This window comes from Bicyclus anynana, chromosome 7, assembly GCF_947172395.1.
Source record: "Bicyclus anynana chromosome 7, ilBicAnyn1.1, whole genome shotgun sequence".
NCBI classification, from domain to species: Eukaryota; Metazoa; Arthropoda; class Insecta; order Lepidoptera; family Nymphalidae; genus Bicyclus; species Bicyclus anynana.
The window spans coordinates 11,267,356-11,295,130 of NC_069089.1; the positions used below are offsets into that span (position 1 = coordinate 11,267,356).

The 27,775-nt window shown below is 36.9% G+C and overlaps 1 protein-coding gene across 2 annotated transcripts; it reads left to right on the top strand.

Annotated features, from left to right (window-relative positions):
- The first annotated feature begins 396 nt into the window (after nucleotides 1–396).
- On the top strand, nucleotides 397–27,381 carry LOC112055718 (uncharacterized). 2 transcript variants are annotated; one of them, XM_052882571.1, is made up of 22 exons: nucleotides 397–536; nucleotides 721–811; nucleotides 1,766–1,858; nucleotides 2,405–2,533; nucleotides 3,401–3,540; nucleotides 4,315–4,453; nucleotides 5,152–5,263; nucleotides 5,448–5,557; nucleotides 5,708–5,806; nucleotides 6,794–6,918; nucleotides 7,511–7,663; nucleotides 8,593–8,741; nucleotides 9,634–9,750; nucleotides 10,356–10,511; nucleotides 11,432–11,715; nucleotides 12,252–12,440; nucleotides 13,300–13,505; nucleotides 14,321–14,513; nucleotides 15,584–15,715; nucleotides 16,641–16,881; nucleotides 18,223–18,377; nucleotides 19,256–27,381. In XM_052882571.1, exons 1-22 carry the CDS (start codon nucleotides 523–525, stop codon nucleotides 19,478–19,480), a joined length of 3,252 nt encoding a protein of 1,083 aa, XP_052738531.1. In that variant the 5' UTR covers nucleotides 397–522; the 3' UTR covers nucleotides 19,481–27,381. The 2 variants fall into 2 exon arrangements, with proteins under 2 accessions (XP_052738531.1, XP_023951676.1); XM_024095908.2 differs by having other exon boundaries at nucleotides 4,330–4,453.
- The last annotated feature ends 394 nt before the right edge of the window (nucleotides 27,382–27,775 follow it).

Consider the following 27,775-nt stretch of genomic DNA (forward strand, 5'->3'; position numbering starts at 1 on the left):
CTATTAGCCTAACAAGCCTAATATAAATCAAATAAAGCTTGTTTGTGTTTTAGTATTGTGTAAATAAATAAAAGACTTTAAGACTGGTATCCAAGTCCCTGGAAAGGATGGCCAAAGAAGATAAGAGTAGATGATAAAATGATTTGGATTAAGTTGACGAATATAAAAGTAAATAAAAATAACAAAGCGAATGTAAACGATTGACATATCTCGCACTTAAATGGGAAAAGAGATGATGATGTGATGATCACAGGCCGTAAAATTAAAACAAGCATTGGCATTTTGCCAGAATAACAATGGTTCCGTAGACAGAGAAAGTTAGGTTCATTCTATACGTTCTTAGTTCATTCAATAAACATAAGTCAACCATAGATTATTTGTCATAACGCTTTTTAATCTGTGGCATGTGGGCGAAGTAAACACTCAACATGGATGATTTCTCGTAAAACTTGTCCGATTTTTAGTTAAAAATGTAATTTAAGCCCCATTATAGAAGAGAAAATACATAATTCGTTTGATAAAATGTCGTCCGAAAGGTAATTCTCATTCGTTGTGAGTGAGTCATCTAAATACCAATGCCAAATCGTTTCCGAAAATTGTTGAAAAGTTGCAAAATCAATAAAGTACGCGGAAATCACTAATGTCACGCCCTGAATTCATTTGGTACAGTGCGGTAGTATAGTTGTGGTTTACTGTAAAACTGGCGATGTTTTATTCCAGGGTGGAATGGGTGGAAATAATAGAACCTAAGACAAAGGAACATATGTATGCTAACCTAACAACTGGCGAATGTGTTTGGGATCCTCCTGAGGTAATACTTTACTACTCATTTGGCTAATAAAGTAAGAGTATATTGAACTATCAAATAAATATTTCACTAAAGTGGTAAACTAACAAAAATATACCTTTTATACATGTTGTCTAAACTTTCCCTTTAATTAATTCATACTTTTTACTAAATCATAAATGATGTTCTCTGTGGCTAACTTTCATTTGACAACAGCACGTTCACATTAAAATTTAATTAATGCATGCAATAGGGTAAATGAATAGGCTTTAAAGGATAATGACAAGATAGGTTCAATTGAAGGATTCAATACAATTAAATAAGAAATTGATGCTTTTATTATGGAAGTACAGGCTTCAAAGGATTAAAGAGGAAAATGTATAAAAGAAAGAGCAATAAAATATAATTTTCAGTGAAAGTATTGTTCATCATATCCAGTTCTTCTAACTATCATTTTATATGTAAAAGTTTGGATGAATGTTTGTTACTCAAACACAGCTGAACAGATGAAATTTAGCACACAGATAGATGGGCTATTTTTTATCTCTATATTTTGACACTAATGTGACATGCAAGTGAAACTGCCAGTCAATTCATCTGAAATACTTTTGAATTACTTAAATATAAAAGAATATACTGTTCACTCAATAGGGCTAACATGTATCATATATTTTGCAAACACATGCATTATTACATAAATTTAATTACAAAGATTAATTAATAACTAGCAGACCCAGTTAAGCTTTGACTTATGTCTGACTTATGTGTGTGTACCCCTACACTTCCCTACTCTTACCCTACCCCTATCCTAAAAAACTGTCTGTAATAACCATTGTCATACTTCAAGAAATATACTAAAAAAAGAATTAGCCAAATAGGTTCAACCTTTCTGAAGATTTGTGCTTAGTTTTGTGATTACAAATTTCGTACATTAATTTTTATATTATAAATTACAAACATAACTTTTATTTATTGCAGGGTGTAAAAGTGAAACGCACGGATTCATCTCAATGGTGGGAGTTGTTTGACATCAATACACATAGGTTTTACTACTACAATGCATCTACTCAGGTATGTTGACATGATTTGAATATAATGGTGACATTCATTGTTTTTAGAGAGCAGACTTTCATCATTGTTGAAATAACCATTACATTTTTATTGCCAGAGTATTTTAGTACAGTAAGTTTTAACTACATTACATTCTTGCAAAATCAGGATTCAAATGTTTTTGTCCTGAAAATAACCAGTCATTTCATACATATTACAAAATGAGTCACTGAAACATACATAAAGTTAAGAGTGATAAAATGTGACATAATTTTGGAATTGGAGTAGGAATGTATTGTTGTTTATTATAGTATTTTTAAATAATTCATTAAACTTAGTCAAGTATGATTAGTATTTGTGCTAGGTCCAGGTATTTCAAAATAGAAGACCCAGTTAACCTTCATTTTGATTTATGTGCACATACTTCTTCCGAACCCTTGATAAAATGTCACAAGTAACTTTAAAAAGGAAAGTTTATTTATAATTATAAATTTCAAAGTTTTATGTATATTTGTTTTATTATATAATACTCAAAAATTAACTCTATAAATGAAAATAAATTTTCAGACTACAGTTTGGCACAGGCCTACAGATTGTGACATCATCCCGTTGGCCAAATTACAGACTCTAAAACAAAACACTGATCCACAAAAAAGGCGAGAAACATCAACACAAACTAACCAAGCAGTGCCACAGGTCAGTTTCATCATCCATTTTAGTTGATATCATCATGCAATCTCAAAAACCGCTTGACATAAAATGATGAAATAGTTAGTAGATATTCACCAAGAACAGATTTTGCAACAGGGTCGGATTAAGGAGGCCCTAGGGCGGACTAAGTTGTGGTCGTGTCCAGTAGTATTTTATATACTCTTGATTGTTGTTTTGCATATGATAATTTTGAGGCCTACCTATTTTGTGAAACTGTTATGGTCATTGAGCATGGTACTACGATCTTCCAGAGACTCGCCCATGACAACTTGAAACCACAGTTGAGTAATGTATTCACCATTAATGTTGATGCCAAGTTTATTCCCGTCCAGAAGCTTAAAGATATCTTCCAATGAGGTGGCACTAGATGCTGGTGGTTTGGGAATGGTTTTTGTAAGTCCTTACAAAAGGTCTATAACCAGCATGAATGCAGCAACATATGTCTGAAATTACTGTACATTATTACTAAACCTTTAGAGCCTCAATAGCTTAACTGTAAAGTGGTCAGACTCAATCACCCAGGGGTGGTGGTTCGATCCTTGCCCCGTTTGCCTTTTGTGGTACCCACTCCTAAAACAGTCTTTCCCGACTAATTGGAGAGGAGTTATAGAATTAAGGAACTCTTTCATAATAAATGTTTACTATTTGTGTTGTTCTTCCTGCCCAGCTAAATTTGGTAAGATCCTATTAGAGCAACTTTATATACCTGTTCTAATATACAACTTGCTGCTGTTCTAGGCCAAGGTGTTATAGAGAGATTTTGCTGGTATTCTTGTACCCACTTCTTTGGCATATATACTGAGAGAATATAAGTCAAAATATTTTTCTAGGTGATATATTTTTATTTTGCAGGTGTCATTACTTGATCCAATCAGTAGCAATGGTAACACCACCACACCAAGTGTGAGCAAGCTATCACCTAACAACACTAAGAATGTCACCATCACACAAACCAGTCCTGTGCGTACGAGGAGAGGGCATTATCATCACAGGTAAATGGAGAATTTGAAATTTGCTGTCATGGATTCTGTCTGAGCGGAGTTGAAATTTTATTTGGATGACTTTCCTATACTCAAATTGACTGAATTATTGAAATGTTTATTGAACTATTGGATCAACAAGGTAGTTAATAAACCAACAATTTTTAATAAAATTTGTTAAGAAGTTGATGGTCCTTGAGAGCATGTTAAGCTATTCCTGGTCCTGGTCACTATCATTAACATCTGAGATTTTTTTTTGAATTTAACTTTATTGCCTTAAATCCACCAACTCAGATTGGATCACTGCAATGGGTCTAAGCTTCATATCCCCTTTCCTGTAAGAAGGGAGACCTGGCCCTTTAGTGGGCTGATGAATTGTTGAATGTTTACTGCAGTAAGATGAATTGGGCAAGATTACTGTGTTCTCAAGTACAGTTTCTATAAATAAATAAATATTTTCAATAAAATAGGGCGAGGTGATATTGCTTGGATGCAAGCAATATTAAGATGCATACTATTGTATAGTATGCCCCTTCGAGTCTTTTTTGACCACAATGCATATGACTGTGTAGTACCTACATAAACATATACCAGCGGGCTTATAAAATGCTGTGCTGTTCAGCATGTTCCAACGTCCAAAATAGACTAGAAGTTTGACGCATATTATACGCTTCTAGGGATCCTTACCCTACTTTATTGACAATATTATTGCGGATGTGCAGGGAGAATCTAAAAGTGTTGGTTGTTGTTTAATGAAAATTGAGGCGTTATATGAACCATATGCAGTGGCTCTGAGTGCAGGAACAGCGGCGAGGGCCGGCGCGGGCGGCTGAGCGAGGACGGCACGGCGGCGCTGTGTCGGCACACGGACTCGGGCCGCTCCTCCGACAGCAGCATCAGCAGCGCGCAGCAACGGCGGAAGCAGGTAAACTGTCGCTTTTATACATATTGATTCTCTTTCTTAAATCTCTGAAACTTCGAAAAGTATAAATGTATGGGCATGACATATATGATTGTTAGCAGGTTTTGACGGCCTCCGTGGCGCAGTGGTATGCGCGGTGGATTTACAAGACGGAGGTCCTGGGTTCGATCCCCGGCTGGGTAGATTGAGATTTTCTTAATTTGTCCAGATTTGTTCAGGTCTGGCTGGCTTGTTACCGTGGCTAGTTACCACCCTACCGGCAAAGACGACGCCAAGCGATTTAGCGTTCCGGTACGATGCCGTGTAGAAACCGAAAGGGGTGTAGATTTTCATCCTCCTTCTAACAAGTTAGCCCGCTTCCATCTTAGACTGCATCATCACTTACCATCAGGCGAGATTGTAGTCAAGGGCTAACTTGTAAAGAATAATAAAAAAAAAAAGGTTGATCATGTGATCTATCGATAATAATGAATTTTTTGTTTCTACATTTCTTAGTCTCTTTCATTCCAAGGCGACGAAAGAGACTAAGAAATGTATAAACAAAGCGACTTTTGAAATCTCTTCACTTTCTTTTCTCTTCTCTTCTCTTTCTCTTCTCTTGTCTTTTCTGTTCTCAAGATATTGTGTCGTTGACTCATGTTAGGTGTACAAGTAGGGATAAATTTCTGTAATAAACTTGGTGTATTTCATTAATATACAAGGAGCTAAACGCTGCGACGTGCGCCGTAGCTGCGTGCACGCCTCAGCTGCGCAAACGCAGCTCAGCGCAGCCCGCGCCCATCCACGAGCCTGACAAGTGGTCTCCTCATTCTGGTAAATACTTTTTAATTAATTAAAAAAAAGTCATGTCTCCCATGTTCGATCTAAGAAGTTTAAAATGAGAAAAAAAAAACAAAATTTGAACAAATAACTATAGTATTCTATCTATATTCAATAGTCTATATTCTGGTGATACTATAAAATCGATACTTACGTCGTTATTTTTCGTTAATCACAGGCCTCAACCGCAGTGGTAGTTTCATATCGCCCCGGAAGGATGCGTCGGACGATTCTATGCACGAAAAGTATTTCAAGTCCGTAGAAAGTACGCCATTAACGAGACGTAAGGTATAATATTTGTTTGAATTCATTACAAAATACTGCTGTTTATTTAGCTCAACATTTAGTTAGTGTGCAAGAAACTTATACAGCATTATTAACAGTATTTACTACAACAGTAGTACTGTGGGAATTTGATTTTTATGAATTATTTGACAGTTAAAACAACAGTCTGCCGGTGGTTCGTCTTGTGATTCGGCATCGCCGCAAAGTCCGAGCAGTCCTCTTCCCAAACCACAACCTACACCGTTCTTACAGGTATGTTGGAATTTATTGTTAGTGTGTGTAAATTAAGTATGTGTATGATTTGTATAATTTTTGGGGGCATAATTTTTTTACTTATACTTAACTTACATCAAACAAAAAACAAATGTGCTTTAGACCACACAACTAGAGTAAAACTTCTTATATAATACAAAGTGCCATCTATGAGCCAACAGGTTCTTGAAGTGTATGACAGGGATTGTTTCAAAGTTCTCTAATAACGCCATCTACTGGTAGTTTAAAATAACAAACACTGTTTCAATATGCCGGGCAAGATATAGCCTCGAGACCCATACTCGACTCGGTTTTGTATCTGGGAGAAGGTGACTTGCTTGTAGATTTGTAGATGATAGCACGTTAAAAACAACAAAAATCTGAAGAAAATCCACATTAATCGGCCTAAAAAATGCATTCCAAACAAGAATAAACTAGTCTTTATGATGTCTGCCTAGAAGTTGACAACTTCTGCATTTACAGCTTTTCTGTACCTACTACAGTACCTTAGAATAACAATGACAGCTTTTGTGAATAAACTTCCACATTATTGCTTGACAGAGATATTGATCATGATCGCTCGCTATTATATACTAACTTAGTAAATATAAGATTGTGTACCTGTTTTACTACTGGTAAACGCCCGCAACTCCTATTGCATAATATTTTCTGTATATCATCAATGCCGTGGGAACCATGGAGTTTCCGAGGCAAAAAACTTATTTGTACTTTAGGGATTAATTTATTACCATTCCAGCCAATTCCATTCAATAGTTTTTTCTTCGAAAAATCGAATTTAAATCGAACTTTCACGTTTATAATATACTCAGGCGCACAATTATCGGCCTAAAGTGGGCAGATGATTGTGAGTATATTAGTGTAGGTATATATAAGTGTGATTAGTATGAATGATTTCTATTTTATTACTGAGGTTATATTTGTGAGAGAAGTAAAAAAAGCAATAACTACGAATATATCTTTGAGCAGGCAAGTGCGGCGCGGCCGTCCCTGGTGTCGTCGATCTCCCTGGCGGCGGAGGGGGCGCGCGCGCTGCACTCGCTGGAGCGGCCGCACCACCTCTCGCGGCACGCACGAGAGAGGTTCTCAGACAGGTGAGCTAGTACTCGAACTTCGTGTGTGACACGGATCTACGACTTTTACGGGACAGATACTTCGCAAACGACGTAAACACCGACACCGACCGGGTAACGGGTAAAAAGCACTTTGAGTAGAACGGGCTTTTCGTTGATTCCTCAACCCTCTTTTACTATAGGAGAGACGAGTCTAGAGTCCTAAAATGGGTCTAAATAATGTATCTAATATATATTCTAACGTGACAAATCCCTACTAATATTATAAATGCGAAATTAACTCTGTCGGTCTGTTACACTTTCCCGTTTAAACCTCTCAACCGATTTTGATGAAATTTGGCACAGACAATCTTTAGACCCTGAGAAAGGACATAGGCTACCTTTTATTGCGAAAAAAAGGGATGAAGAGGTAGGATAGGGGTAGGGTAAGGGTAGGGGTAGGGTAGGGTAGGGGTAGGGTAGAGGTAGTTGAAAGTTTACATCGCGTTTCATGCGGACGAAGTCGCGGGCGTCCGCTAGTTGTAAAAGTACTGTATATATATGACTGTTTAGCTTTTATTTGTTGATTGCCCTGATTTTGAGTACGTTTAAATGGAAACACAACGTTTGACAGGCACCTAGATAAGGAGCGGTTAGCGGAGTTGGAGCGCATGGAGCGGTATCCGGAGAAGCAAGCCGTGTACAGCGTGGACAAGCCGTTCCGTCAGACCAGCCTCGATCTGCGGCACAACGCGTCCAGTTGGCATCCCCCAAGGGAGTTCACAAGGTAATCATTGCTTGATCATATTGAAACAAAGCCTATAAAGTTTGCTTAATCTCATCATCATCAACAGACTGTATTCGCTGCTGGACATAGGCCTTCCTCATCCTGCCATTTCCCACTACCTTCTTGATGTCATCGGACCATCTTGCTGGTATACATAGGATACTGCGCTTGCTGATACGTGGTCTCTATTCCTGAACACGTCTGCCTCAGTGGCCATCTGTTCTACGACAGATATGGCCCGCCCACTGCCACTTCAGTTTGCTAATCCTTTCCCTACATCGATTATTTTCGTTCTACGGATTTCCTCGTTCTTCAGAGAGACTCCTAACATAGCCCTCTCCATAGGTCGCTGATCGGCTTTGAATTTCTGGATAAGGCCAATCGTCAGTGTCCACGTTTCCGTTTACTTAATCTACCTGTGACAAATCAGTTCAATGTGTCTTTTTATTCTCACAAAATATCATGTGACCCACATTATGGGCCTACTGTAAAAACAGAAATGTGCACAGCCAGTCTGTGCACATTTCTGTTTTTACAGTAGGAAATATTTTGAAAAATTTATTTTTGTAATCCTAAATTTCTTTTATAATCATATTTCGTTTTTCATTTACTTTCATGTTATAGTCATAGTTTGATATAATTGTTATAGTTGTGTTCTTCCATTTTGTGTTTTCTCTTCTAGACTTCTAGAAAACAATGTCTTTTTATTTTCACAAGATATCATGTGACCCGCATTCTGGGCCTACTGTAAAAACAGAAATGTGCACAGACTGGGAAATATTTTAAAAATTGATTTTTGTAATCCTAAATTTCTTTTATAATCATATTTAGTTTTTCAAAGAACTCTGTATTTACTTTCATGTTATAGTTGTAGTTTGCTATAATTGTTATAGATGTGTTTTTCTATTTTATGTGGTTTTTTCTTCTAGACGGCAGCAGGCGGAACCGGAGCGGTACACGTCGAGCAAGACGTCGGTGTCGTCGGGCGGCAGCAGCAAGCACCGCACGCCGCCGCACGACCCGCACCACAACTTCATGCGCCTCTCCTCCGCCAACGAACAGGACAACGTTGCCGCTGGTACGTGTCCATCATACTAATATTGTATGCGCGAAAGTTTATATCGGACATCTGCAAAGAGGACCCCTCTACGAGTTTCCTAGGTTAATCCTAGAAGGCAAGATAGTCGGAAAAAGGGCACAAGGACGGCAAAGACGTAAATGGGTGGACGATATTAAGGAGTGGACCAAGACTAATTACAGCCAGCTGAAAATTATGTCAAATGATCGGAAAAGTTTTCTCCATCTGACCGCCAAACGTCAGTTTGAAGAGGGCACCTGATGATGATGATGATGAAAGTTTATATGGACGTTTGTTTGGATGATTATTTGGATATTTGTTACTCTTTAATGCCGCAAAGATTGAGTCGATTTGGCAGAAATTTGGAATGGAAATAGATTTTACTCTGGATTAACACATAGGCTACTTTTCATTCCGGAAAAATACATGGTTCCCGAGGGATTTGTGATAACCTAAATTTCACACGGACGAAGTCGCAGGCATCCGCTAGTGTAGTATAAGAAATAGAAAAAAAAACAGTGTACAACTGAAGTAAAACTTTTTGAAAAATTAAAAACAAAGCACCATCTATGAGCCTCAGGCTTAACTTTATCGCAACAGGTTCTTGAAATGTATAAAATGGGATTGTTTCAATGTTTTCTAAACACGCCATCTACTGGTATTTTAAAATAAGTAATAACAAACCCTGTTTCACAATGCCTGTAGACGGCATCGAGCATCGCCCTATTACACTATTCGTGCATAACGAAGTTTTCCTTGAAAAAAAATGAGTGATCCTTGCGGTAGCCATTAGTGATTTGTAACGTTTCATTTCATTTTGGTAACAAGCAACCATCATTATCAGCCTATTTTATTGGCCCACTATATTCATCTTATTTGTTTTACCAACCAGTAAACTACAAGCTGAAATGCGTCAACTTGGAACCAGCTCTGACAGAGCCTAATGTACAGAAGCACAACCAACGCCTTGAAAGGTCCACCGGGCCACGAGATCGTACGAAATCACGAAGTAAGTTTTCCACCTTTATAAACAACTCACATGTTTGCCAAGCCTCAATAAGCATAAAGTGTTTGGGACTTAGTTAGCGAGTGTGATGGACCTGCCAATGCATAATTTTAAGCAATGTGTTTAAATACATTTACTTAGTCGAGGATACTACACCATTGATGAGTTCCTTAATGATGAAGGTGCTTGGCCTCCATTGGATCAGCTTCCACCTTCACACAGGAAGTAATACTATGAGTAATTGTAATGTTGTTATCAATTGTAAATAAATTAAAATACCTTATGTTTTTTTTTAAAAAGAGCAACTGTTGAGTTTCTTGCCGAACCCACCTTCCGAATCCGGTGGTAGAATCTTTACAAATAGTCAACTGACCTTTCAAAAGTACTTGTCAACTGAGCCTACTTGAAATAATTGAATTTTGAATTTTGAGGTAGCCATTCTAGCACCTTGGGGGGCTAACGACTCTTCGAACTAAGTGGTTCGCCCCTTGTAGACTTCCTTGTAGAATCGTTGAGCTATGGCAGTAACTTTGTTCCACAAAAACCTACTACTACTCAAAAGCTCTAGTAAAACTGCAATTTGGAAATTGAAAACTTGAAATGTCCAGGGCATAAGAGGCCGGTGGAGGATGAGCAGCTGCAGGACGGCGAGGAGGAGGAGGAGGACGGTGGCGGCTCCCCGCTCTACTGCAACTGGGACCTTCGCGGCATGCAGCACTTGCTGCCCCTGCAGGACTACATCATACAGCAGGCCAAGTTGTCCAGTGAGTATTCATGTGACATTTATTTGCGAGTAGTGAAGGAGGCGTCTTCAAACGAACCTTCAAACCTGCACCCAGAGTAACAAGCCTCGGGCACTGCTATATGTTATTGACTGCTATTAGAGGGATTTGTTAGTAACATTCTTTGTGGGAATTGTAAGACTTGATAAGTTTTCATTCAATAATTGTGTTTGGCCTTTAAATAACTTCTGATTTGAATCACCCTGTCCTGTCAACCACATATTTTTCCATAATAACTCCTTTTAGATCTTTGAGCTAAATTATCTTCATGACATTTGATTGAACTTAAATTTTAGTTTACTTGTCATTGGTTGATATTACTTGCGTATATTCGTGGGCAAAACACTGATGTGGTACCATACTACTGGTTGAATGACACCATAATTATTTACATTTTATTACTGTTTGTCGCCGTTTTATTCCTTATAGGTCAATGGAGAATTTTCGTTGTAATAGAACTTAAAATCACTGTTCTCTGCAAAAGACAGCACACTGTCGTTTGCGGCCAGTTTTTTTTCTGTTTGAAAGAGTCTATCGCAAGTTAGTCAGTGTATGTTATTTAAAAATAAAAGATTTTTAATATTGATATGATCACTATAAGATGTTGTTAGGTTAGCTAATTACGTAATAACTTGAGATAGAAGATCCCTTAATTACGGACTGAATAAAGTAACCGCCTTGGTATTAGATGGATCTCAGAACTTTTTATAGTAAAACAACTTTTTGATGACATTATTTGTTTTTACACTATCATGTATGTAAATTTTCATGTTTATTTCTTGAGTAGTTTAAGTGTGAAAGCATAGCCCACAATGAAACTAACTCACAACTCGCATTTATATAGTTAAGTCGGATTGCAATGTTGGTTAATATGTCGTATCACCATTTGTTTGTTCCCTTAGGCCGGGGGCGCTACGGTGGCGGCTCAGATTCGGACGGCGAGTCAGGCACGTCGCGCTCCCGGTCCGGCTCCGAGTCGCGTTCCTTGTCCGGACACGAGCCTGACAACGAGTCGTCGGACGGCGGGGCCCGGACGCCGGACGATGACGACGGGTCCGGCGTGTACCTGCCGCATACGTACGCGCAGCGACCGTCCGACGTCGAGTATATGAACCACGGTGTTTCGTACTACAACACGTTCGTCGGCTTCGAGCGCGATCGGCAACCTTCGCCTGGTATACATAGGGTAAGTTGTTCATTGATGTTATAGTGTATTGTTGGTTTTGTAGCAAGATTTTAAAGGAGTAATAGGAATCTCATCGGTGGGGAATGTTTTGCTTTATAACCCAGACCAGAGGTTCTCTGCTCATGATATTTTAGGTTATCATATTTAGGTAGTATGACGCCATGTAAAAACCACCTGAGAGAACCCCGAGCTAGAAAGAATTAGCTGGGCATTAAACAAATCGTTTTATAGGTGGTTTGAAGAATGATGCGCATCGGCCAATAGCGGGTGAACCGAAAATATAGCTGTCTTTTGTCCTATCGCAACGAATGAGACACAGCTATCTATATCTTGACTGACATTTGTCTTTCATCTCGTGGAATCTGTCTTTTTAGATATGACCAATATTCCTGTTCCTTTCCAACTAGTCGGAAAATACTGTGTTAGGAGTGGGTACGACAATAGTCCAGCGAACTACGACCTCTCGATGATGACTATGGCCCCTCTAGCTTATACCGTTGAGCTGTTGAGACTTAAATGTAATTGTTTGTCGTCAGACATCGTCGCTGGGCGGCGGCGCGGCGGCGGGCGAGGCGAGCGGCGCGCGGCCGGAGGGCGCATTGTACAGCCCCGTGCGCGCGCACGCGCCGCACGCGCACGCGCACCCGCACCCGCCGCCCGAGCAGGACATCGAGATCTTCGCCAAGGACAACCTCAACTTCAACAAAGGCATCTTCAGGAGAAAGGTAAGACATCATCAGTCTTATTCCTTTTTTTGATGAGATCGTAGAGCACCCCAGGGCATGTGAATATGACCTCTAGACGAATATACAGGTAACTTTTGTTACGATGGGATGGGAGGAGATAGAGAGGAGTGATATTTTAGTTGCTATTGGTTGGCAATGGGGATGATGACTAGGTTTGAATATATTGATTTTTATGATACATTCGGGTAAATAGGGTCAATGCTAACTAATTTATACATAAAAAGCAAAGATTGTCTGGATATTTGCAAAATAAATGAGATTATAAAATTTCAAAAACTATTAAAAAAAAATTATCGTAATTAGATGAAAATTCATACAGTTTTAGCTTCCTTACATTAAATGTTTCATTTTTTAATATATGAACTATAAAGATAAACGCACAAATAACAAAGATATTAGTAAATTTGTTTGAACGCGCATACAAATCTAACGATCATTACATTGCCTATGACGTCATTTTTTCGAGCCATTTTGTATGGGGCGTTTTTCAGGGATCCGCGGCAGCGCCGCAAATCTGACTCTTTTAATCCGAAAGTAATGATCGCAGATACCCTGTTCCTTTTACAAAATTGCTTTACTATTAGTATACTCTTAATTTATATACAATTAAAAAAACTGTCATCATCCCTATTGTCTTTCTCGTCCTGAGAGATATGGTGGACGCATCCTAGTCAGTAACTTGGTTGTGAAGTGATCGGGCAGAACATACATACATTATATGCAAGGCAATATTCGCAAGGATTATTTTTAAGCATTGCAATATTGTTGTTTCTGAAAATTTCAAATACTATATTATAGAAGGTCATTAAAATAGGATTGTAATGATGACTATTTGCAGGCATCAGTGAGAGACATGCTGTCGTGGACGTCCTCATCCATAAGCGCGCCCATGGTGGGCGCGGACTGGGACAAGGCGCACAAGAAGGCGACCATCGACCTGTTCCGCCTGGTGCAGATCTACATGGGCGACCGCAAGGCGCGACCGGGCATGACGCTCAACTCGGTCGCGCAGGACATCTTACACGCCACCTTCACCAATGAGAAGTAAGCACTGAATTATTTGTCAAAAATCATTCATAGATCATCATAGATCAAAAATTCATTTATTTTAATTAGGCTTAGTTTACAAGCACTTTTGAAACGTCAAGTTATGTCATAATTTAATTGAATGGTGGTAATTATTATAGTCGAAAACTTAAAATTAAAGTTACGAGAGTTCCAAATGCGCCTTGGTCCGAGAAGGGCCCACAGCAAACTCCGCCAAGGTTTTTTTATTCACTATTTATTCATGGATTTTAATATATTATTTTCTAGCGGACGCCCGCGATCCCGTTCGCGTGAAATTATGTTATTCACATATCCTGCGGAAACCATGCCTTTTTTCCGGGTATATGAATATGTATATCTAATATCCAGGGTAAAATCTATCTTTATTCTAAATTTCAGCCAAATCCGTTCAGTATTTGAGGCGTTAAGGAGTCACTAACAAAATTACACACACACAGACTTTCGCCTTTATAATATTAGTGTGATGTTTCATGATTCATCGATTTTAATATCCAAAGGTCATTTACATGGTGAAGTGTTTATTTTAGGAAATTAATTAGTTAACTGCTTATTATTTACTAACTGACGCCTTGCGGTTTCACACGCGTAGTTTCTGCTCCGTAGGAGAATATGGGGATAAAATATAACCTATAAAGAGTTATAATAGCTTTCTAGTGGTTAAAGATTTTTCAAAATAGGTTCAGTAGAGCCAGAGATTAGCCCCTACAACACTACAAACTTTACCCCTTTATAATATTCCTATAGATTATAAAAACATTTATACATACTTATGAATGAAATTATTTTCGCAGGCTTCGAGACGAGCTGTACGTTCAACTGTGTAGACAAACAACGGAGAACCCTCTGAGGGATTCCCTCCTCCGAGGATGGGAGTTGCTCGCAGTGTGCCTTGCCTTCGTTCCTCCGTCGCCCGCCTTCCAGCCGGCGCTCACCAACTACGTCAATCGACATCGGGACCCTGCTTTTGCCGACTGTTTCCCCGAGGTATACAATTACATGTAAATGAGAAGAGAAATGTTGCAATCACTAGCGTGCACTTCATACATGCATTAAAATACTGCATACCCTAAGAGATGTCTTCTTAGTGCTTATTAAATACAGATTTTTCCAGTTTGCTTAATTTTATTAATAGTGTATACCCTGATCGACAACCTTATGCACGCCACTGGTTGCAATGAATAATGTATACATTACGTGCCGTGATAACCCAGTGGATATGACCTCTGCCTCTCATTTCGGAGGGTGTGGGTTTGAATCCGAAAAACATCGTGAGGAAACCTGCATACCAAAGAATTTTTTAATTCTCTGGGTGTGTGAAGTCTGCCAATCCGCATTGGGCCAGCGTGGTGGACTATCGTCCTAACCCTTCTCATTCAGAGAGGAGACTCGAGCTCAGGAGTGAGTCGAATATGGGTTGATAATGATGATTCAATATCTCTCTATTTTATAGTCCGACCCTGGACCAGACAGCAGACAGATGTGCGAATGTACCAATTTTAGTTTATATGTATGAAACAGAGTTCACTTTAAACTTACTTGACTTCTCTAAGTATATATAGTAAGAATATGTGTATAAGAAAGGCTCTTGATATAAATTAATTAAAATTTTTAACAATCTTTTATCTATTTTTAACAGACTTCAAAAAAAGAAAAAGGTTCTCAATTCGACGCGTATGTTTTTTTTTATGTTTGTTACCGCGTAACTTAGTCATTTCTTAACCAATTCTATTATAATTTTAATTCAATAAAGTTCTTTTTTTGTCAGTCTAGGACACATTAAAAACAGAAAAAAAAACGAAAAAATTTAACCGAATTCAAAATCAAAAATAAACTAAAAAGCAAAAAATAACATCTTATGTGCTACCTTCTGATCACTTTGAAGGCGGTGCCAACACTGTGATGCATTAACTAAAGCCGATTAAATTATAAACTTTTAGGATTTAGAGACAGTTCTTTCCCGTGGTTCTTTCAAAAACGGCTTTAATTAATACTTCACTGGCTTGGCTTTTTAGTTTATTTTTATGATTTGAAGATTTTATTAATATTATTTTCAGGTTGGAAAGTGGCCGATTCACGTCCAAGTGTCCCATTACGCGAGCGTAGCATGTAAACGACTCGAAAGAATAGGATTCGGTGGGAAAAGGCCTCCACGGAAACCTAGTACTGAAGATATTGACCAAGCTAGAGTGAGTATTCTGTTTTAGAGAAATAATTTTAGCTATTTATTTGTCGTGTTATGCTATATGTGCTCAAATGTTTTCAGAACTAGGATTATATTAATTAGTTAGTTTAAAAAGTTCTTCATCTTAAAACTAAAGCTGTAGACTCTGCTGTCTACAGATTTTGTTTTTGTATAGACAATCTATACTAATATTATAAAGCTGAAGAGTTTGTTTGTTTGTTTGATTGAACGCGCTAATCTCAGGAACTACTTGTCCGATTTGAAAAATTGTTTCAGTGTTAGATAGCCCATTTATCGAGGAAGGCTATAGGCTATATATTATCCCCGTATTCCTACGGGAACAGGAACCACGCGGATGAAACCGCACGGCGTCAGCTAGTAAGGAGGAGGAGGATAAAGGAGATGGTCCAAAATTGTATGGAGCTCAGGATCAGTCATTGTACCGTTGCGGAAATAAAAGAAGATAATTTTTAACTATTTTTGATATGAGTGGACCTGAAATGGACCATCTTCTTTGTTTTTATATTTAATTATTTTCTAATATTGCTGTAAAAGTTAAATTACGAATGTGAAACATTATTATTTACTACATAATAAATATTTCATATGTTTGACGCATTCTAAGCATTCAAAACACCCCCATTTTAACGCAAAAATTGAATGCATGCCATGACGTCACTTTCGGCGGTTCATTCACACTTTTACGATATTTATTTAACTACCTTATAATGATTATTCTTGGTATTTATTATTTTTTGTTTGTTAATTACTTTTGTTCTTAAATATTGTATTATGTAATAATAACCAGTGCACAGTAAAACCAACTGTGGTTTGTGTAGCACTATGGTTAGGCTTAATTGAAATGTGTTTTTTGTTAAATAATAAATAAATAAATAATAATTACATGCCCTAAAATATTTGTTGGGCAGATCCAAATATTCCGCCAATCGATGTTCGGCAACACGCTGTCCGAAGTGATGGCTCTCCAGCGCGAGCGGTTCCCAGCGCGCCAGCTACCCTGGGTGCAGACGGCGCTCTCGCAGCAGGTGCTGGCGCTCAACGGCCGCGAGACCGAGGGCATCTTCAGGGTGTCCGCTGACGTGGACGAGGTCAACGCGCTCAAGGCCAAGATCGACAACTGGGAGCTGCCCGACGCTTCTATGTTGACAGGTTTGTTACTTGGCGACAATCTGGTCTCGAGACGTGTCGTGAATAGGCTACTTGCCTCTTTTGTAAACAGTGTTTAAACTGAATTATGGAAGTATTATAAGCTATGGAAGTATTTTATTCTGTCCCGTCAATAATGAAAAAATATCTACGTAAAATTTTTGCCGCCGAAACACAACACATTCATACGTCATTCATAGAGATAACATCGTGATTGGCGTTTGCAGTGATGTGATATATCACCGCAAGCGCCAATCACAAACCGATGCCTTGTAGCGAATGACGTCACAGTTTATGATTGGCGTTTGCGGTGACGTGATAAAAATATAATTTTGTTTTATAAAAATATTACAGTTAAGAGATTATTTTCACAAATAAAAATGTGATTAGAGTTTCCAGGCATCTAAACTCAACTGCAAAAAATCTTCTTAGTTTATATGGATATTTATAAAATAAATAACATTATAAAATTTCAAAATCAATTAAAATTCTTTTAACCCTAATTATATAAAAAAATCATAAATTTTTAGCTGTCTTGCATTCAATATAACATTTTTCGTTATATGCACAAATAATATAATAATAGATTGTAATTTAACGAAAAATAACACATTAAATTGTAATCAGTATGTTCAGTTTACAATATATCGACAGATTACAATATCGCGAGTGAGGTTATAAACTAACGTATTTTACAATTTAACGGTAACATATACAATTTAAAAAACTGTCGTCATCTCTATTGGAATATAACGTCCAATAGGCTTTTAAGTAAAACGTGTACCATGATTACGATCGATACGATCGTGATACGACGATCACGCTTAAAACGATTTCTCGCATAATACGTAATTTACCCTGTCCCTACAACTTGAGACATGTTTTCATATATTTTCTAACGTTTAATACGATTCGTCATCCCGTTTAATACGCTTACATGTCACACGCGTGTAATTCCAAATGCGACAAATATATTACAACAGACAGATCAGGACATCATAAATGTCTTTTACCATGATCGCAGGATAAGACTTAATACATGATATCTTAGAGAACTGAAAGACCCTGATAGCCAACGACCCTTGACATGATGCGATTCTAAACTGAAAATTTTGAAGACGCACTGCAAAAGTAAAGTTTAATTGAAAATTTCGTAATTGCTAATGCATTTTCGAAATACTAGTAGCATATTTATAACTATGTATGTGTAATTGTGTACATTAGTCGTTATATTTTACATTATTCCTCATCCATATCCCGTATAATACGCTTTCCCGCTTAGGACGCGTTTTTAGTTGAGTCCCTGCGAAATTGTATTATACGGGTACCACTGTATTTCTTTAGATGCCCACGCCCCGGCAAGCCTGCTCAAGCTGTGGTACCGCGAGTTATATGAGCCGCTGATTCCCGACGCTCTGTACGGCGCTTGCGTCGCCGCTGGGTGCGACTTCGCCGCTTGTACGCGAGCGTTGCAACGGTTGCCGTCGCTTAATAGGCTGGTAAGTGGTGGTTGTAACAAGTTTTGGTAAACTCTCCTTCTCCCAACTTGTAACAATAACGAGGTTATTAAAAGTTGTTACTAACCAGCTGTTGCTTAATTAATAGTTATACAACTTAACAGTCATAAGGTCCTACACACATTATCTCGTTCCGACGCTCAGAAATTTTTATTACCTGGTATCCCAGTTAGCTTCTAAAATCATTATTTTTCGTAAATAAAAAGTTGAGCGTCTCATCAAGATGAAGCACTATACTTACTCTTGAATTTTTCTTTAAGTCTGTTAAAAAATATCCAATTATTTCTTATCCCTTATTCTGGGTAGGTAGATTAATCACTAATTTGAGGGTAGTTGAAAAAGCTGCTTTAGCGCTTGAATGCGACCGACCGGCTGCCTTTGACCGGTTTGCACGAAACGGGCGGGGCTCATTTGCAGTATTTCGATTGCATTCGACAAAATCCCGGAAACCACGCGGTGCTACGTGCAAGTCGGCATTTCTCAGATTTTTCGTATTAATTTGTTAGGGTTCCCAACGTAGGTACGTAGTACAAAAACGGAACCCTTATAATATCACTCGCGCACATTTCAATGTCTGTCTGTTTGATCTTGGTGTGCGCAAGACATCAACTTGTTATTAACAAGACCGCGGTCTAGTGCACGTGTCTGTGAAGCCATTGTCAAGGTGTCCTGTCTCTTGGCGACAAGGCGGGTCTGCAGCATCGAACGGTTGGTTTTGCTAGTTGATTGTCTTGGTTTTGGTAGTGAAAACCTGCCTTACAGAAGAAAGGAAAGAAACTATTTAATTCCCTAATCAGCTACAGTTAACAGCGTTCTCTTTCCGTGAGAAGACTTTAATAAAGATTTCCTTTCTTTTGCAGGTACTTACATATTTAATAAGTTTTCTACAACAATTCAGTGCACCAGAAGTGGTAAGTCAAACCAAAATGGATTCGGCTAACCTAGCGATGGTTTTCGCCCCGAATTGTCTCCGATGTACCTCGCAGGACCCAAGGGTCATACTCGAAAACGCGCGCAAAGAAATGACCTTCATGAAAACCCTTATTACGAACCTCGATACATCTCACGTCCACGATCTGCTGTGACCGTTGAATCTCAATTATTGTAACAACAATTTCTAGCGAATGTTTATTAGACTACTTAACGAATTTTCTTAATCATATAGCAATATAATGCAATGCCTTTAGTGCAAATAGTGTTTGAGACGATAACCTCTATTCCTGTATATCATTGATATAATTTTGTATGTAAGTTGTAGGTAAACGTCGAATACTTACCAACATTTGTTGTCGATAGTTCCGACTTACCTACTGCTAGAGAAATCAATTGAGCATTTGCTTTGAGTGTACTTGGGGCTTTAGGACTATTTATAATAATGCTTTTTTATTCAACATTTTAGAACTTGAATGAATATATCTCCTTATGTTATTGCGATAAGGCGTTTGATGATAGCACATTTATTTGGGACGGGTACAGTTTCTTTAATCCGTATTCCTAGTTTTTGCAGCAACGTATCGCAACTAAACACTAATACACTGGTATGTCTTGGACGGTGGGGTGGTAACTACGAGAATCTAAAAAACCAAGCTTCCTATTATCAGACCACTTCACTATTTCATTTAGGTACTTTTATCTAGGTATATTTTAGTCAACCGGCATTCGACGTTTGCCTGCAACACGTGTACACGTCGTATATGTAATTATATATGACTTGCGCGTGGACTATTAACGTTTTCAATATGACGTAAATAGTTCCACTATCAGCTAGACCATTAGCTGACTATGTTTTCAAAAATAAAAGCTATTCGTATTGAGGCCTTATGTGACATTTACAGTGGAATTCATAGAGGTTGTAGGGGCATCCCCAAGGAATCATTCAGCCGCTGAGTGTCGAATTTAACCTCTATTTGTTTGGGAATTTGACACTCAACAGGTGAATGATCCCCTGGCGATGGAATATGAATTCCACTGATAATATCATCAAATAGAACATTTGTATCATTCAATGTATTTATCTCAAATAATCCCGCTAGCTTTAATTTTTTAAAAAGCTAACTAACATGCGTCAATGGGATATCTTGACACGAGAGTCAACCAATAGGTGGAATCAACTTTCTCTCGTCTTAAACATGCCGTAGTCGTGAATGTTAGGCTTATCAAGTTAGCGAATGGCCTAGCTGGTGTGATACGACTCATGTATTCCAATAAATTGAAATATATTCGACGTTCTTGTATATTTTTTGTATTTTTGTACGCTGTATATTGATAATTTTATTTTGGTTGTATCCAAAGATATTTAATGAGATGTGATTTTTAATTATATTTTAGAATTGAGCTTTACAAAAGTGTATGTGCAATGTTTTCCGCGCCGTCTTGTTACGGAGATACGATTGCGTGTTTGTTACATATTATTATGATTACTTATTAGTTACTATAATTTACGTGTAATAAGTTAGGTTATTATTTTTTTACCTTTTAAAATATATGGTCCGAGAGCTGGTCGACATTTTCGGGCGGGTATTTGAGGCAAGCTGAAAACTTGTACTTTGTCTCTCCTGTACCCTCGCACAGAAATAGTGCCACAAACTTTTATGACCCGGTGGGCAAAACTGGAAGTCACTTCCATTAACGTTGCCACTATATAAAACATTATATTATAGCTTGGCAAGTTCGTTGATGACACTCCCATGATATGCAGGCGACGGGGGGAAGGACTACGCGGGTGTGAAGTCGAGTGCGCGGGGCAGAGGGAAGGACTGTACGGGTATGATCCGTGCGCGCGGGTCATCGCTAAACGCGGACCATCGGGAGTGTTATGAACGAATTTGCCAAGTTGTAACAAACAGGGCCATAAATATTTGTGGCACTATGGTTGATTCTTTGACTGTGCCAGATGCTTACAATTTGCAGATCTTTAAAAAATTAACAAGTTTAAAATCCGGACTGGCTTATTTATTTTTTTTTTATCTTTAAAATTATAAGAACATAAAAATAAATAAGCCAGTAAATTAAATATTAATATTTAACTGTATAAACTTTCAGATTGAGTCAAGGATATTTAAAAAAAAACTTGTGCGTCTCGGGACGCTTATTGAAAGTTACTTAATTTTTCGTGCAGTCGCGAGCGCAAGCCAGACAGAGCGCCGTAATGCGTTACGTTACCAAGCGCTTTACCCTCCATTATAAAGTTATCACATCAAAAAACCCCAATACACCAACCTAGAGTTCTGTGTAAGGGGGCAGTACAGGTACAAGACAAGTTTTCAACTTGCCTCAAATACCTACCCAAAAGTGTCGACCAGCTCTTGGACTAATACTATAATTACGTACGTAGGTGCGGTTATATAAGCGCTTTATTTACGCGCACTTAATCAAATTACGAAGAGACGAATTAAAAATTATGAGAATTGAAGCTTTATCGAGAAACACATCACATTAACGTATTGTCTTGATGAATTATTGCAATGAAAGCTTTATGAATGTGTGAGAGGTTTCTAGTTTTTATCTCGATGTCCTTTTTGGGCCAATGTCGTCAGAATGTTATAACATTTTTGGAAAACCCACTGCATGACGGTAGAGGTTTTTAAGCGAAATTTGTTTATAAAAAAGTAATAATAATAAATAAATTTATATCACACGAAATATGGCATTACAAAAATAGACTGATGAAAAATCGTAGCAGCTATGTTCAATCGATTTTAGGTATATTTTGTTTTTAAATTTAAATTTATAAGGAATGCTCTACACATATGCTAGTCAACACATTCTATTCGGCGAATATGTTTGTAATGTTGGTAAAATCATTGTGGTTTGAATGAGCTGTAACTTTCACCTTTTCAAACATCTATTATAAATTGTAAAGACTGCTAAATTACCTTTGCACCACCACAAAGTGGCATAAGGCATATGTGAAGGAAAGCCAAAATATGAAAGCAAAGCAATATAGTTCTTTTTTTTCTTATTTTTTTTTAAAGAATATTTGCCATAAATCTTTTATAATATGACCAATATTCGCATTCCCCTCCCAACTATTCGGGAAATACTGTGTGGGTACTACAATAGACTAACGGGGCGGGGATTTCATTTCATTTCATTTATTTTGCTGAGAACACATACAATCTAATGTATTCAGCCATTTCTGGCATACAACAATTTATATTACAAATACTATTGACAAAATATAAAAAAATAAATTCAATAGCAGATGATTAATCAAAAAATAAAAATTATCGATCGAACCACCACCCCTCGGTGATGAGTCCAACCGCTCTTACCGTTGAGCTATTGAGGCTTTAGTTTGTAAATTATCATCTCCCATCTCCCCCATCATCAACCCGTATCGCTGATTCGACGATTATTTACCTGCATATGTGTATAGTACGCCTCACGGTATATATATTACGTGTATTTTTAACGTAGATGCAACAATTGGCACAGTATTTTGGCTTACGTTTTTCTGTATTATTTTTAATCTATTTTTTATTGCTCGTTTAATTATTAATTTTTAATGGAAAAAAAACAAACCTTGCTAAGAATACATAACCACAGAATAATTAAAACAAATACAACAACGCCTGTAGAGTAGAGGAGGTATGTAGAGGCTAAAATTATACAAAAAGCACTGAATAATTTTATTATTAATTTAAAGATGCGTACTTTCCTCGCCCATATCGTAAAATTATCGAAATTAGGATTTGTAATTTACTGCAAAATTATTATTTGTAATAAATAAATATCATATTAAATAATAACAAAACGGTTATGTTTCGTTGCTTTACGGCCGTTTTCAAATAATCTATCTATCCGCCATTTCGCTTACTAAAGTTAAGAAAATCTATCTTTCTGTTCTTATCTGCTTTTCAATAACCCACTGACAGATAGTTTGAATATGTAAAGATAGCTTGACTGTTACTGATAATCGAGGATAGCTATCTATCCGTAATCTTGGGTAGGTTATTAAAAACGGCCGTCAGACTGCGATTATTTTTAATAACACAATTCACACTCAGATCGTTTGACAAAAACACGTACTAACAACTCTATATATTGTCTCATTTAAGTAGTTACGTGGAAAGACTTAAACGGCAGCTAAAAGCAATTTAATAGTTCAAATGTGAGACCACAGTTATAATTACTATTATCTTGAAGTTTATTAAAATTTAAAATACAGGAACATAAAAATAAATCCATTTACTCATCTATAAAATACACTATCGTCATAACTTTCATTGTTGGCAGCTCTATAGTTTTAAGCAATTAAAAAATATTATATGTTCATATAGATATGAAATTAAGAAGTGTTTCAAAATAAATATAGACATAAAATAGAACTAGTATTTACTGTAATACTTTACTATAGATACTCCATAAATAATAAAGGAAGTAATATATAAAGCAGACCAAATTTTTAAAACACAATATTTGCTATCATATTAAACTTATATACATCATTATATTATCTCGTAATTTGATTTAACTTTGTCACAATAAACTGATTTATATTACATGATCGCTACAGTCACAAAAATGCATTTATTTCTATGAATCATATTATACATTTTTTTTTATCTCTAGATAATAAGCTAAAGTTTGAATTGGCTAGGCTTTGTAATGGTGCCTCAAAAATAACCGTAATACAAAAATAAAAATATCGATAATATTACACGCTTAGCTTTCTTTTACTTCTCATAACAAATGTCTCGAAGAGTTATTTTTCGTTTACGGAATTTACTCGTAACTGTATAGCTGTAGATCATTATTTAAAATAATTTGTATCGACTTGCTAGACAATACTGCATAGAAATTCAAAAGTTACGTACAGACAAAGTAGGATTAATAATGGTTACGAAGATAATATATAAAACATAACCCTGCTTGTAATACTTAAGTACTCGTCTAACGAATATTTCTTAATAAAAAAATATATTGTTTGAATAATAACAAAAACTTTGAATAATAAACGAAAAATTGATTACATGGAACGCCTGCATTTTGGTATGATTGATGAATTATTTATATGTCCTAACTTGTTCAATGCTGTTCTCTTTATGCTCGAGTCAAAAATTTCGAGGGAAAATGCTCTATTGACTCCACTAATAAGACCAATGACTGAATCTACCATCAGAACAGTAATCGTTAACTTTTCTTTTAGCGGCGATCTCGTGAAGGATTTATGTACGAGTATTTTATTAACTCTCCTCTTTCCCTCTGTGTTTTCATCGGTTCGTCGTTATGTGGGATGGTATATATTTTGTATTTATATGTACTTTCATTAATTTTAGTTTATTATTAACACATTTTAGTCTTCTCTTTCATGACATTCCATCAGTTTGTAATATCTGTTTTGACGGAATAAAGAAATGCTGAAAATTAGTCGACGCTACGAGTACAATGTTCCTAAATATAAGGGTTTATCATAATAATAGCAGTATCTTAATTTAAATTCTCTATCATATTTGTATTACAATAAGAATTTTCTTACACTATCCGATTTATTATTTTTACTATGAGGGTTAATAACTGATATAACTATGTATTTTAATACTCTTTTTTTTTGTTAGTAAATATTTTAATTTCAGTAACCAATAGTTAAAATATTCAATGTTTCTAAAAATCTTGTGATGAATATATTTATTTATGATACAAAATATGCCCATTTAGATATTATAGAGAAAATGAATATAGTATACATAATAATCATTAGAACAGGACATACATCACAAATAATGTGACAATATACCAGATACCTAAATACCTAATTCGTTGATACCGTGTTTTATTTTCTTGTGCCATTAAGTTTGATGCGTTATTAATTGCTCTAGAGCCGAAGTTTATTTTTTTAATTTTGCATAGTGCATTTATATTTTATAATATCTACTATCTTTTTAATTTATTTAATGTCTCATGGAGTGACGCAACAAGGCCCATCTCTTCTGCTTCTGCCTTCAGACCCCATCAGATGTTTCTGCTTGCGATGCATCTGCGCTCGCCCAAACCCCTCAACGCCACTGAGGTCCCGTTAAGGAGCCTACGGCATTTACACACTCAGATTCAGAAATAAAACTCTTATTCGAATATATAATAATTTATTTATTTTACTATCATTTGCGAAAAGCCGACGAACCCATAGAGTCAACATTTGAGGATGCTCCGGTTTCGGGGTGAAACGTAAGTAGAGAGTATTGTCGGACCTGGGTGACGTTGTCGCATGGGTTCGTCGGCTTTTCGCGGATGATAGCAAAATAAATTATTATCTATTCATGATGAACTTCCGCAAAGTAACGCCTGTATGCTTCTATCCAATATCTTATTCGAATAATAAGTATGTTTTACTAAGAACTGATTTCTTCATGCATAGAGAGACGGTTATGGTACTATGGGTAAATTACATTGAATCCTCGGTGCAGGTTTGCGTAGCCCATGGCAGAGGGTAGCGAGAGAGGAGGATATCGAGGCAGCCGCATTCTTTCTTCATTAATTGACTGGAGCGCGTTGCCATCTTGCCCTCCCACACTCTCTGTTGTCACACCCCGAATCCTCTACTTACATCTCTAACAGATGTAGAGGATGCGAGGTGTGGAGGGACTCAATGTGATTTACCTCGGATTCCCTCAAAAACCCTACAGAATATTCTCAACCTGACTGACATTATAGTATTGACATGGAAATCGAACTAGAAACACTAATAGAATTTCAAGGCGAGGCATTTTTATTGTTACGTCACTACTCACTACTATGTGTAAAGTCACCATAACGTACTGACATTGATCTTTATAATCAAGGGGCTTTAATAAGTTACGTCACTACCATGATATGTAAAGTCACCGTCATGACGTACTGGGGTGCTATTCTGTAACGATGATTTTATAAAGGTGCTGATAGACTAGCATTTACTTGTAATGAGCGTTCGTGAGAATGTTACATCACAGAAAAATACGAGAACATTTTAGCGAGCATTCTAGCGAGCAGATTTGCTTCGAATGGACACATCTGGAATAGAGCGTTCGCTAGAATTATCAAGATGTTCGTAGCAATATTTGGCTTGACTCGTTGTTCAGGTTAAGAAATATAAAAACAATGTTCAATGTTCTGTTACAAGCTCAAGTCCATCAGCACCTTAACTCGACAGCATGAGCTTCGAACTCGTCTCTATCTCTCTCTGTGTAATACAATACTATAGACAGAGAGCGATAGACATGATATCGAAGCTCACACTGTCGTGTTATAGAAACATAGTTACAGAATAACGTTACTGATATTTATCTTAATAATTTGACCAGTGTAAAGTTACCGAAACAACAATAGTTGTAGTCGTAGTCGACTTTTAAACGTAGATACCTTTAGATATGAAGTGTAACGGTCAGGTCAAAGCGTTTTACCTTCGCTGTTACGGCTTGCTGTTTGTAGAACTGTGGAAGCGTCGAATTAAGATTTTCTCGCAATGCGAATTTTACTTATGAATTTCCAATAATTGCTAAGATAATATTATATAATTTCATCTTATATAAGCAAATGAGACCTGTTATTATGAAATATACTAGGAGATAATAATTAGAAAATGCTCTCTTACTCGTATGTACTAGATTTTGTGATTGCTGCTATTACGATTAGCACAATTTATTTTGTGTAAGGTTTTTATTTACTTAGTTATCAAAATGCACGTTGTATTGCGATTACTATATTTTTGGTAGCCAGATATATCATAGTATTATATCATAGTACATATATATGAATTATATATACTAAAACGCTTGTAATATCATATTATATAAAGTTGTATAGTGCTTATAAATAAATGAAAAAAAAAGATGATTTCAATATCTATGAACCCTGTGTATATAATATGCCTCCATTTATTTGTTAACCCGGACAATATACATAACGCCTATGATGTTCATTATTGAAGGTTATCACCAGATGGACTGTATATGTGGACTTTCAAGAGAAATAAAATCTATTATCCATTGGATAATTGCGAATACCACAACTTGTTTTATTTGATTTCATTCTATCTAATAGATACCTGATGAGTACCTTCTAGTACTATTTGTACCTATAAGTTGGAATAAAATAATTAGGCGTGTAGCGAAAATGGCTTAATCTGAACTAGGGATGGGAATACTCACAGAAACTTACTCACAGGACTTAATGCTCTGCAGAAAAACTCTTATATAACCGAAATACTGAACCATAGATACATAGCAGTGGCGAAGGATGGAGTTTTACCGAAAGTCAAAACAAAACAAACTACGGTTTCTCATATATGGATACATCCATACATAATACGAGTACATGAATTTTCAAAAGATAACCCGGCGAGAATCGGACTGTATGGATTTTTCGCCGCTGATACACAATATCCACGACTCTTAAATCAAATC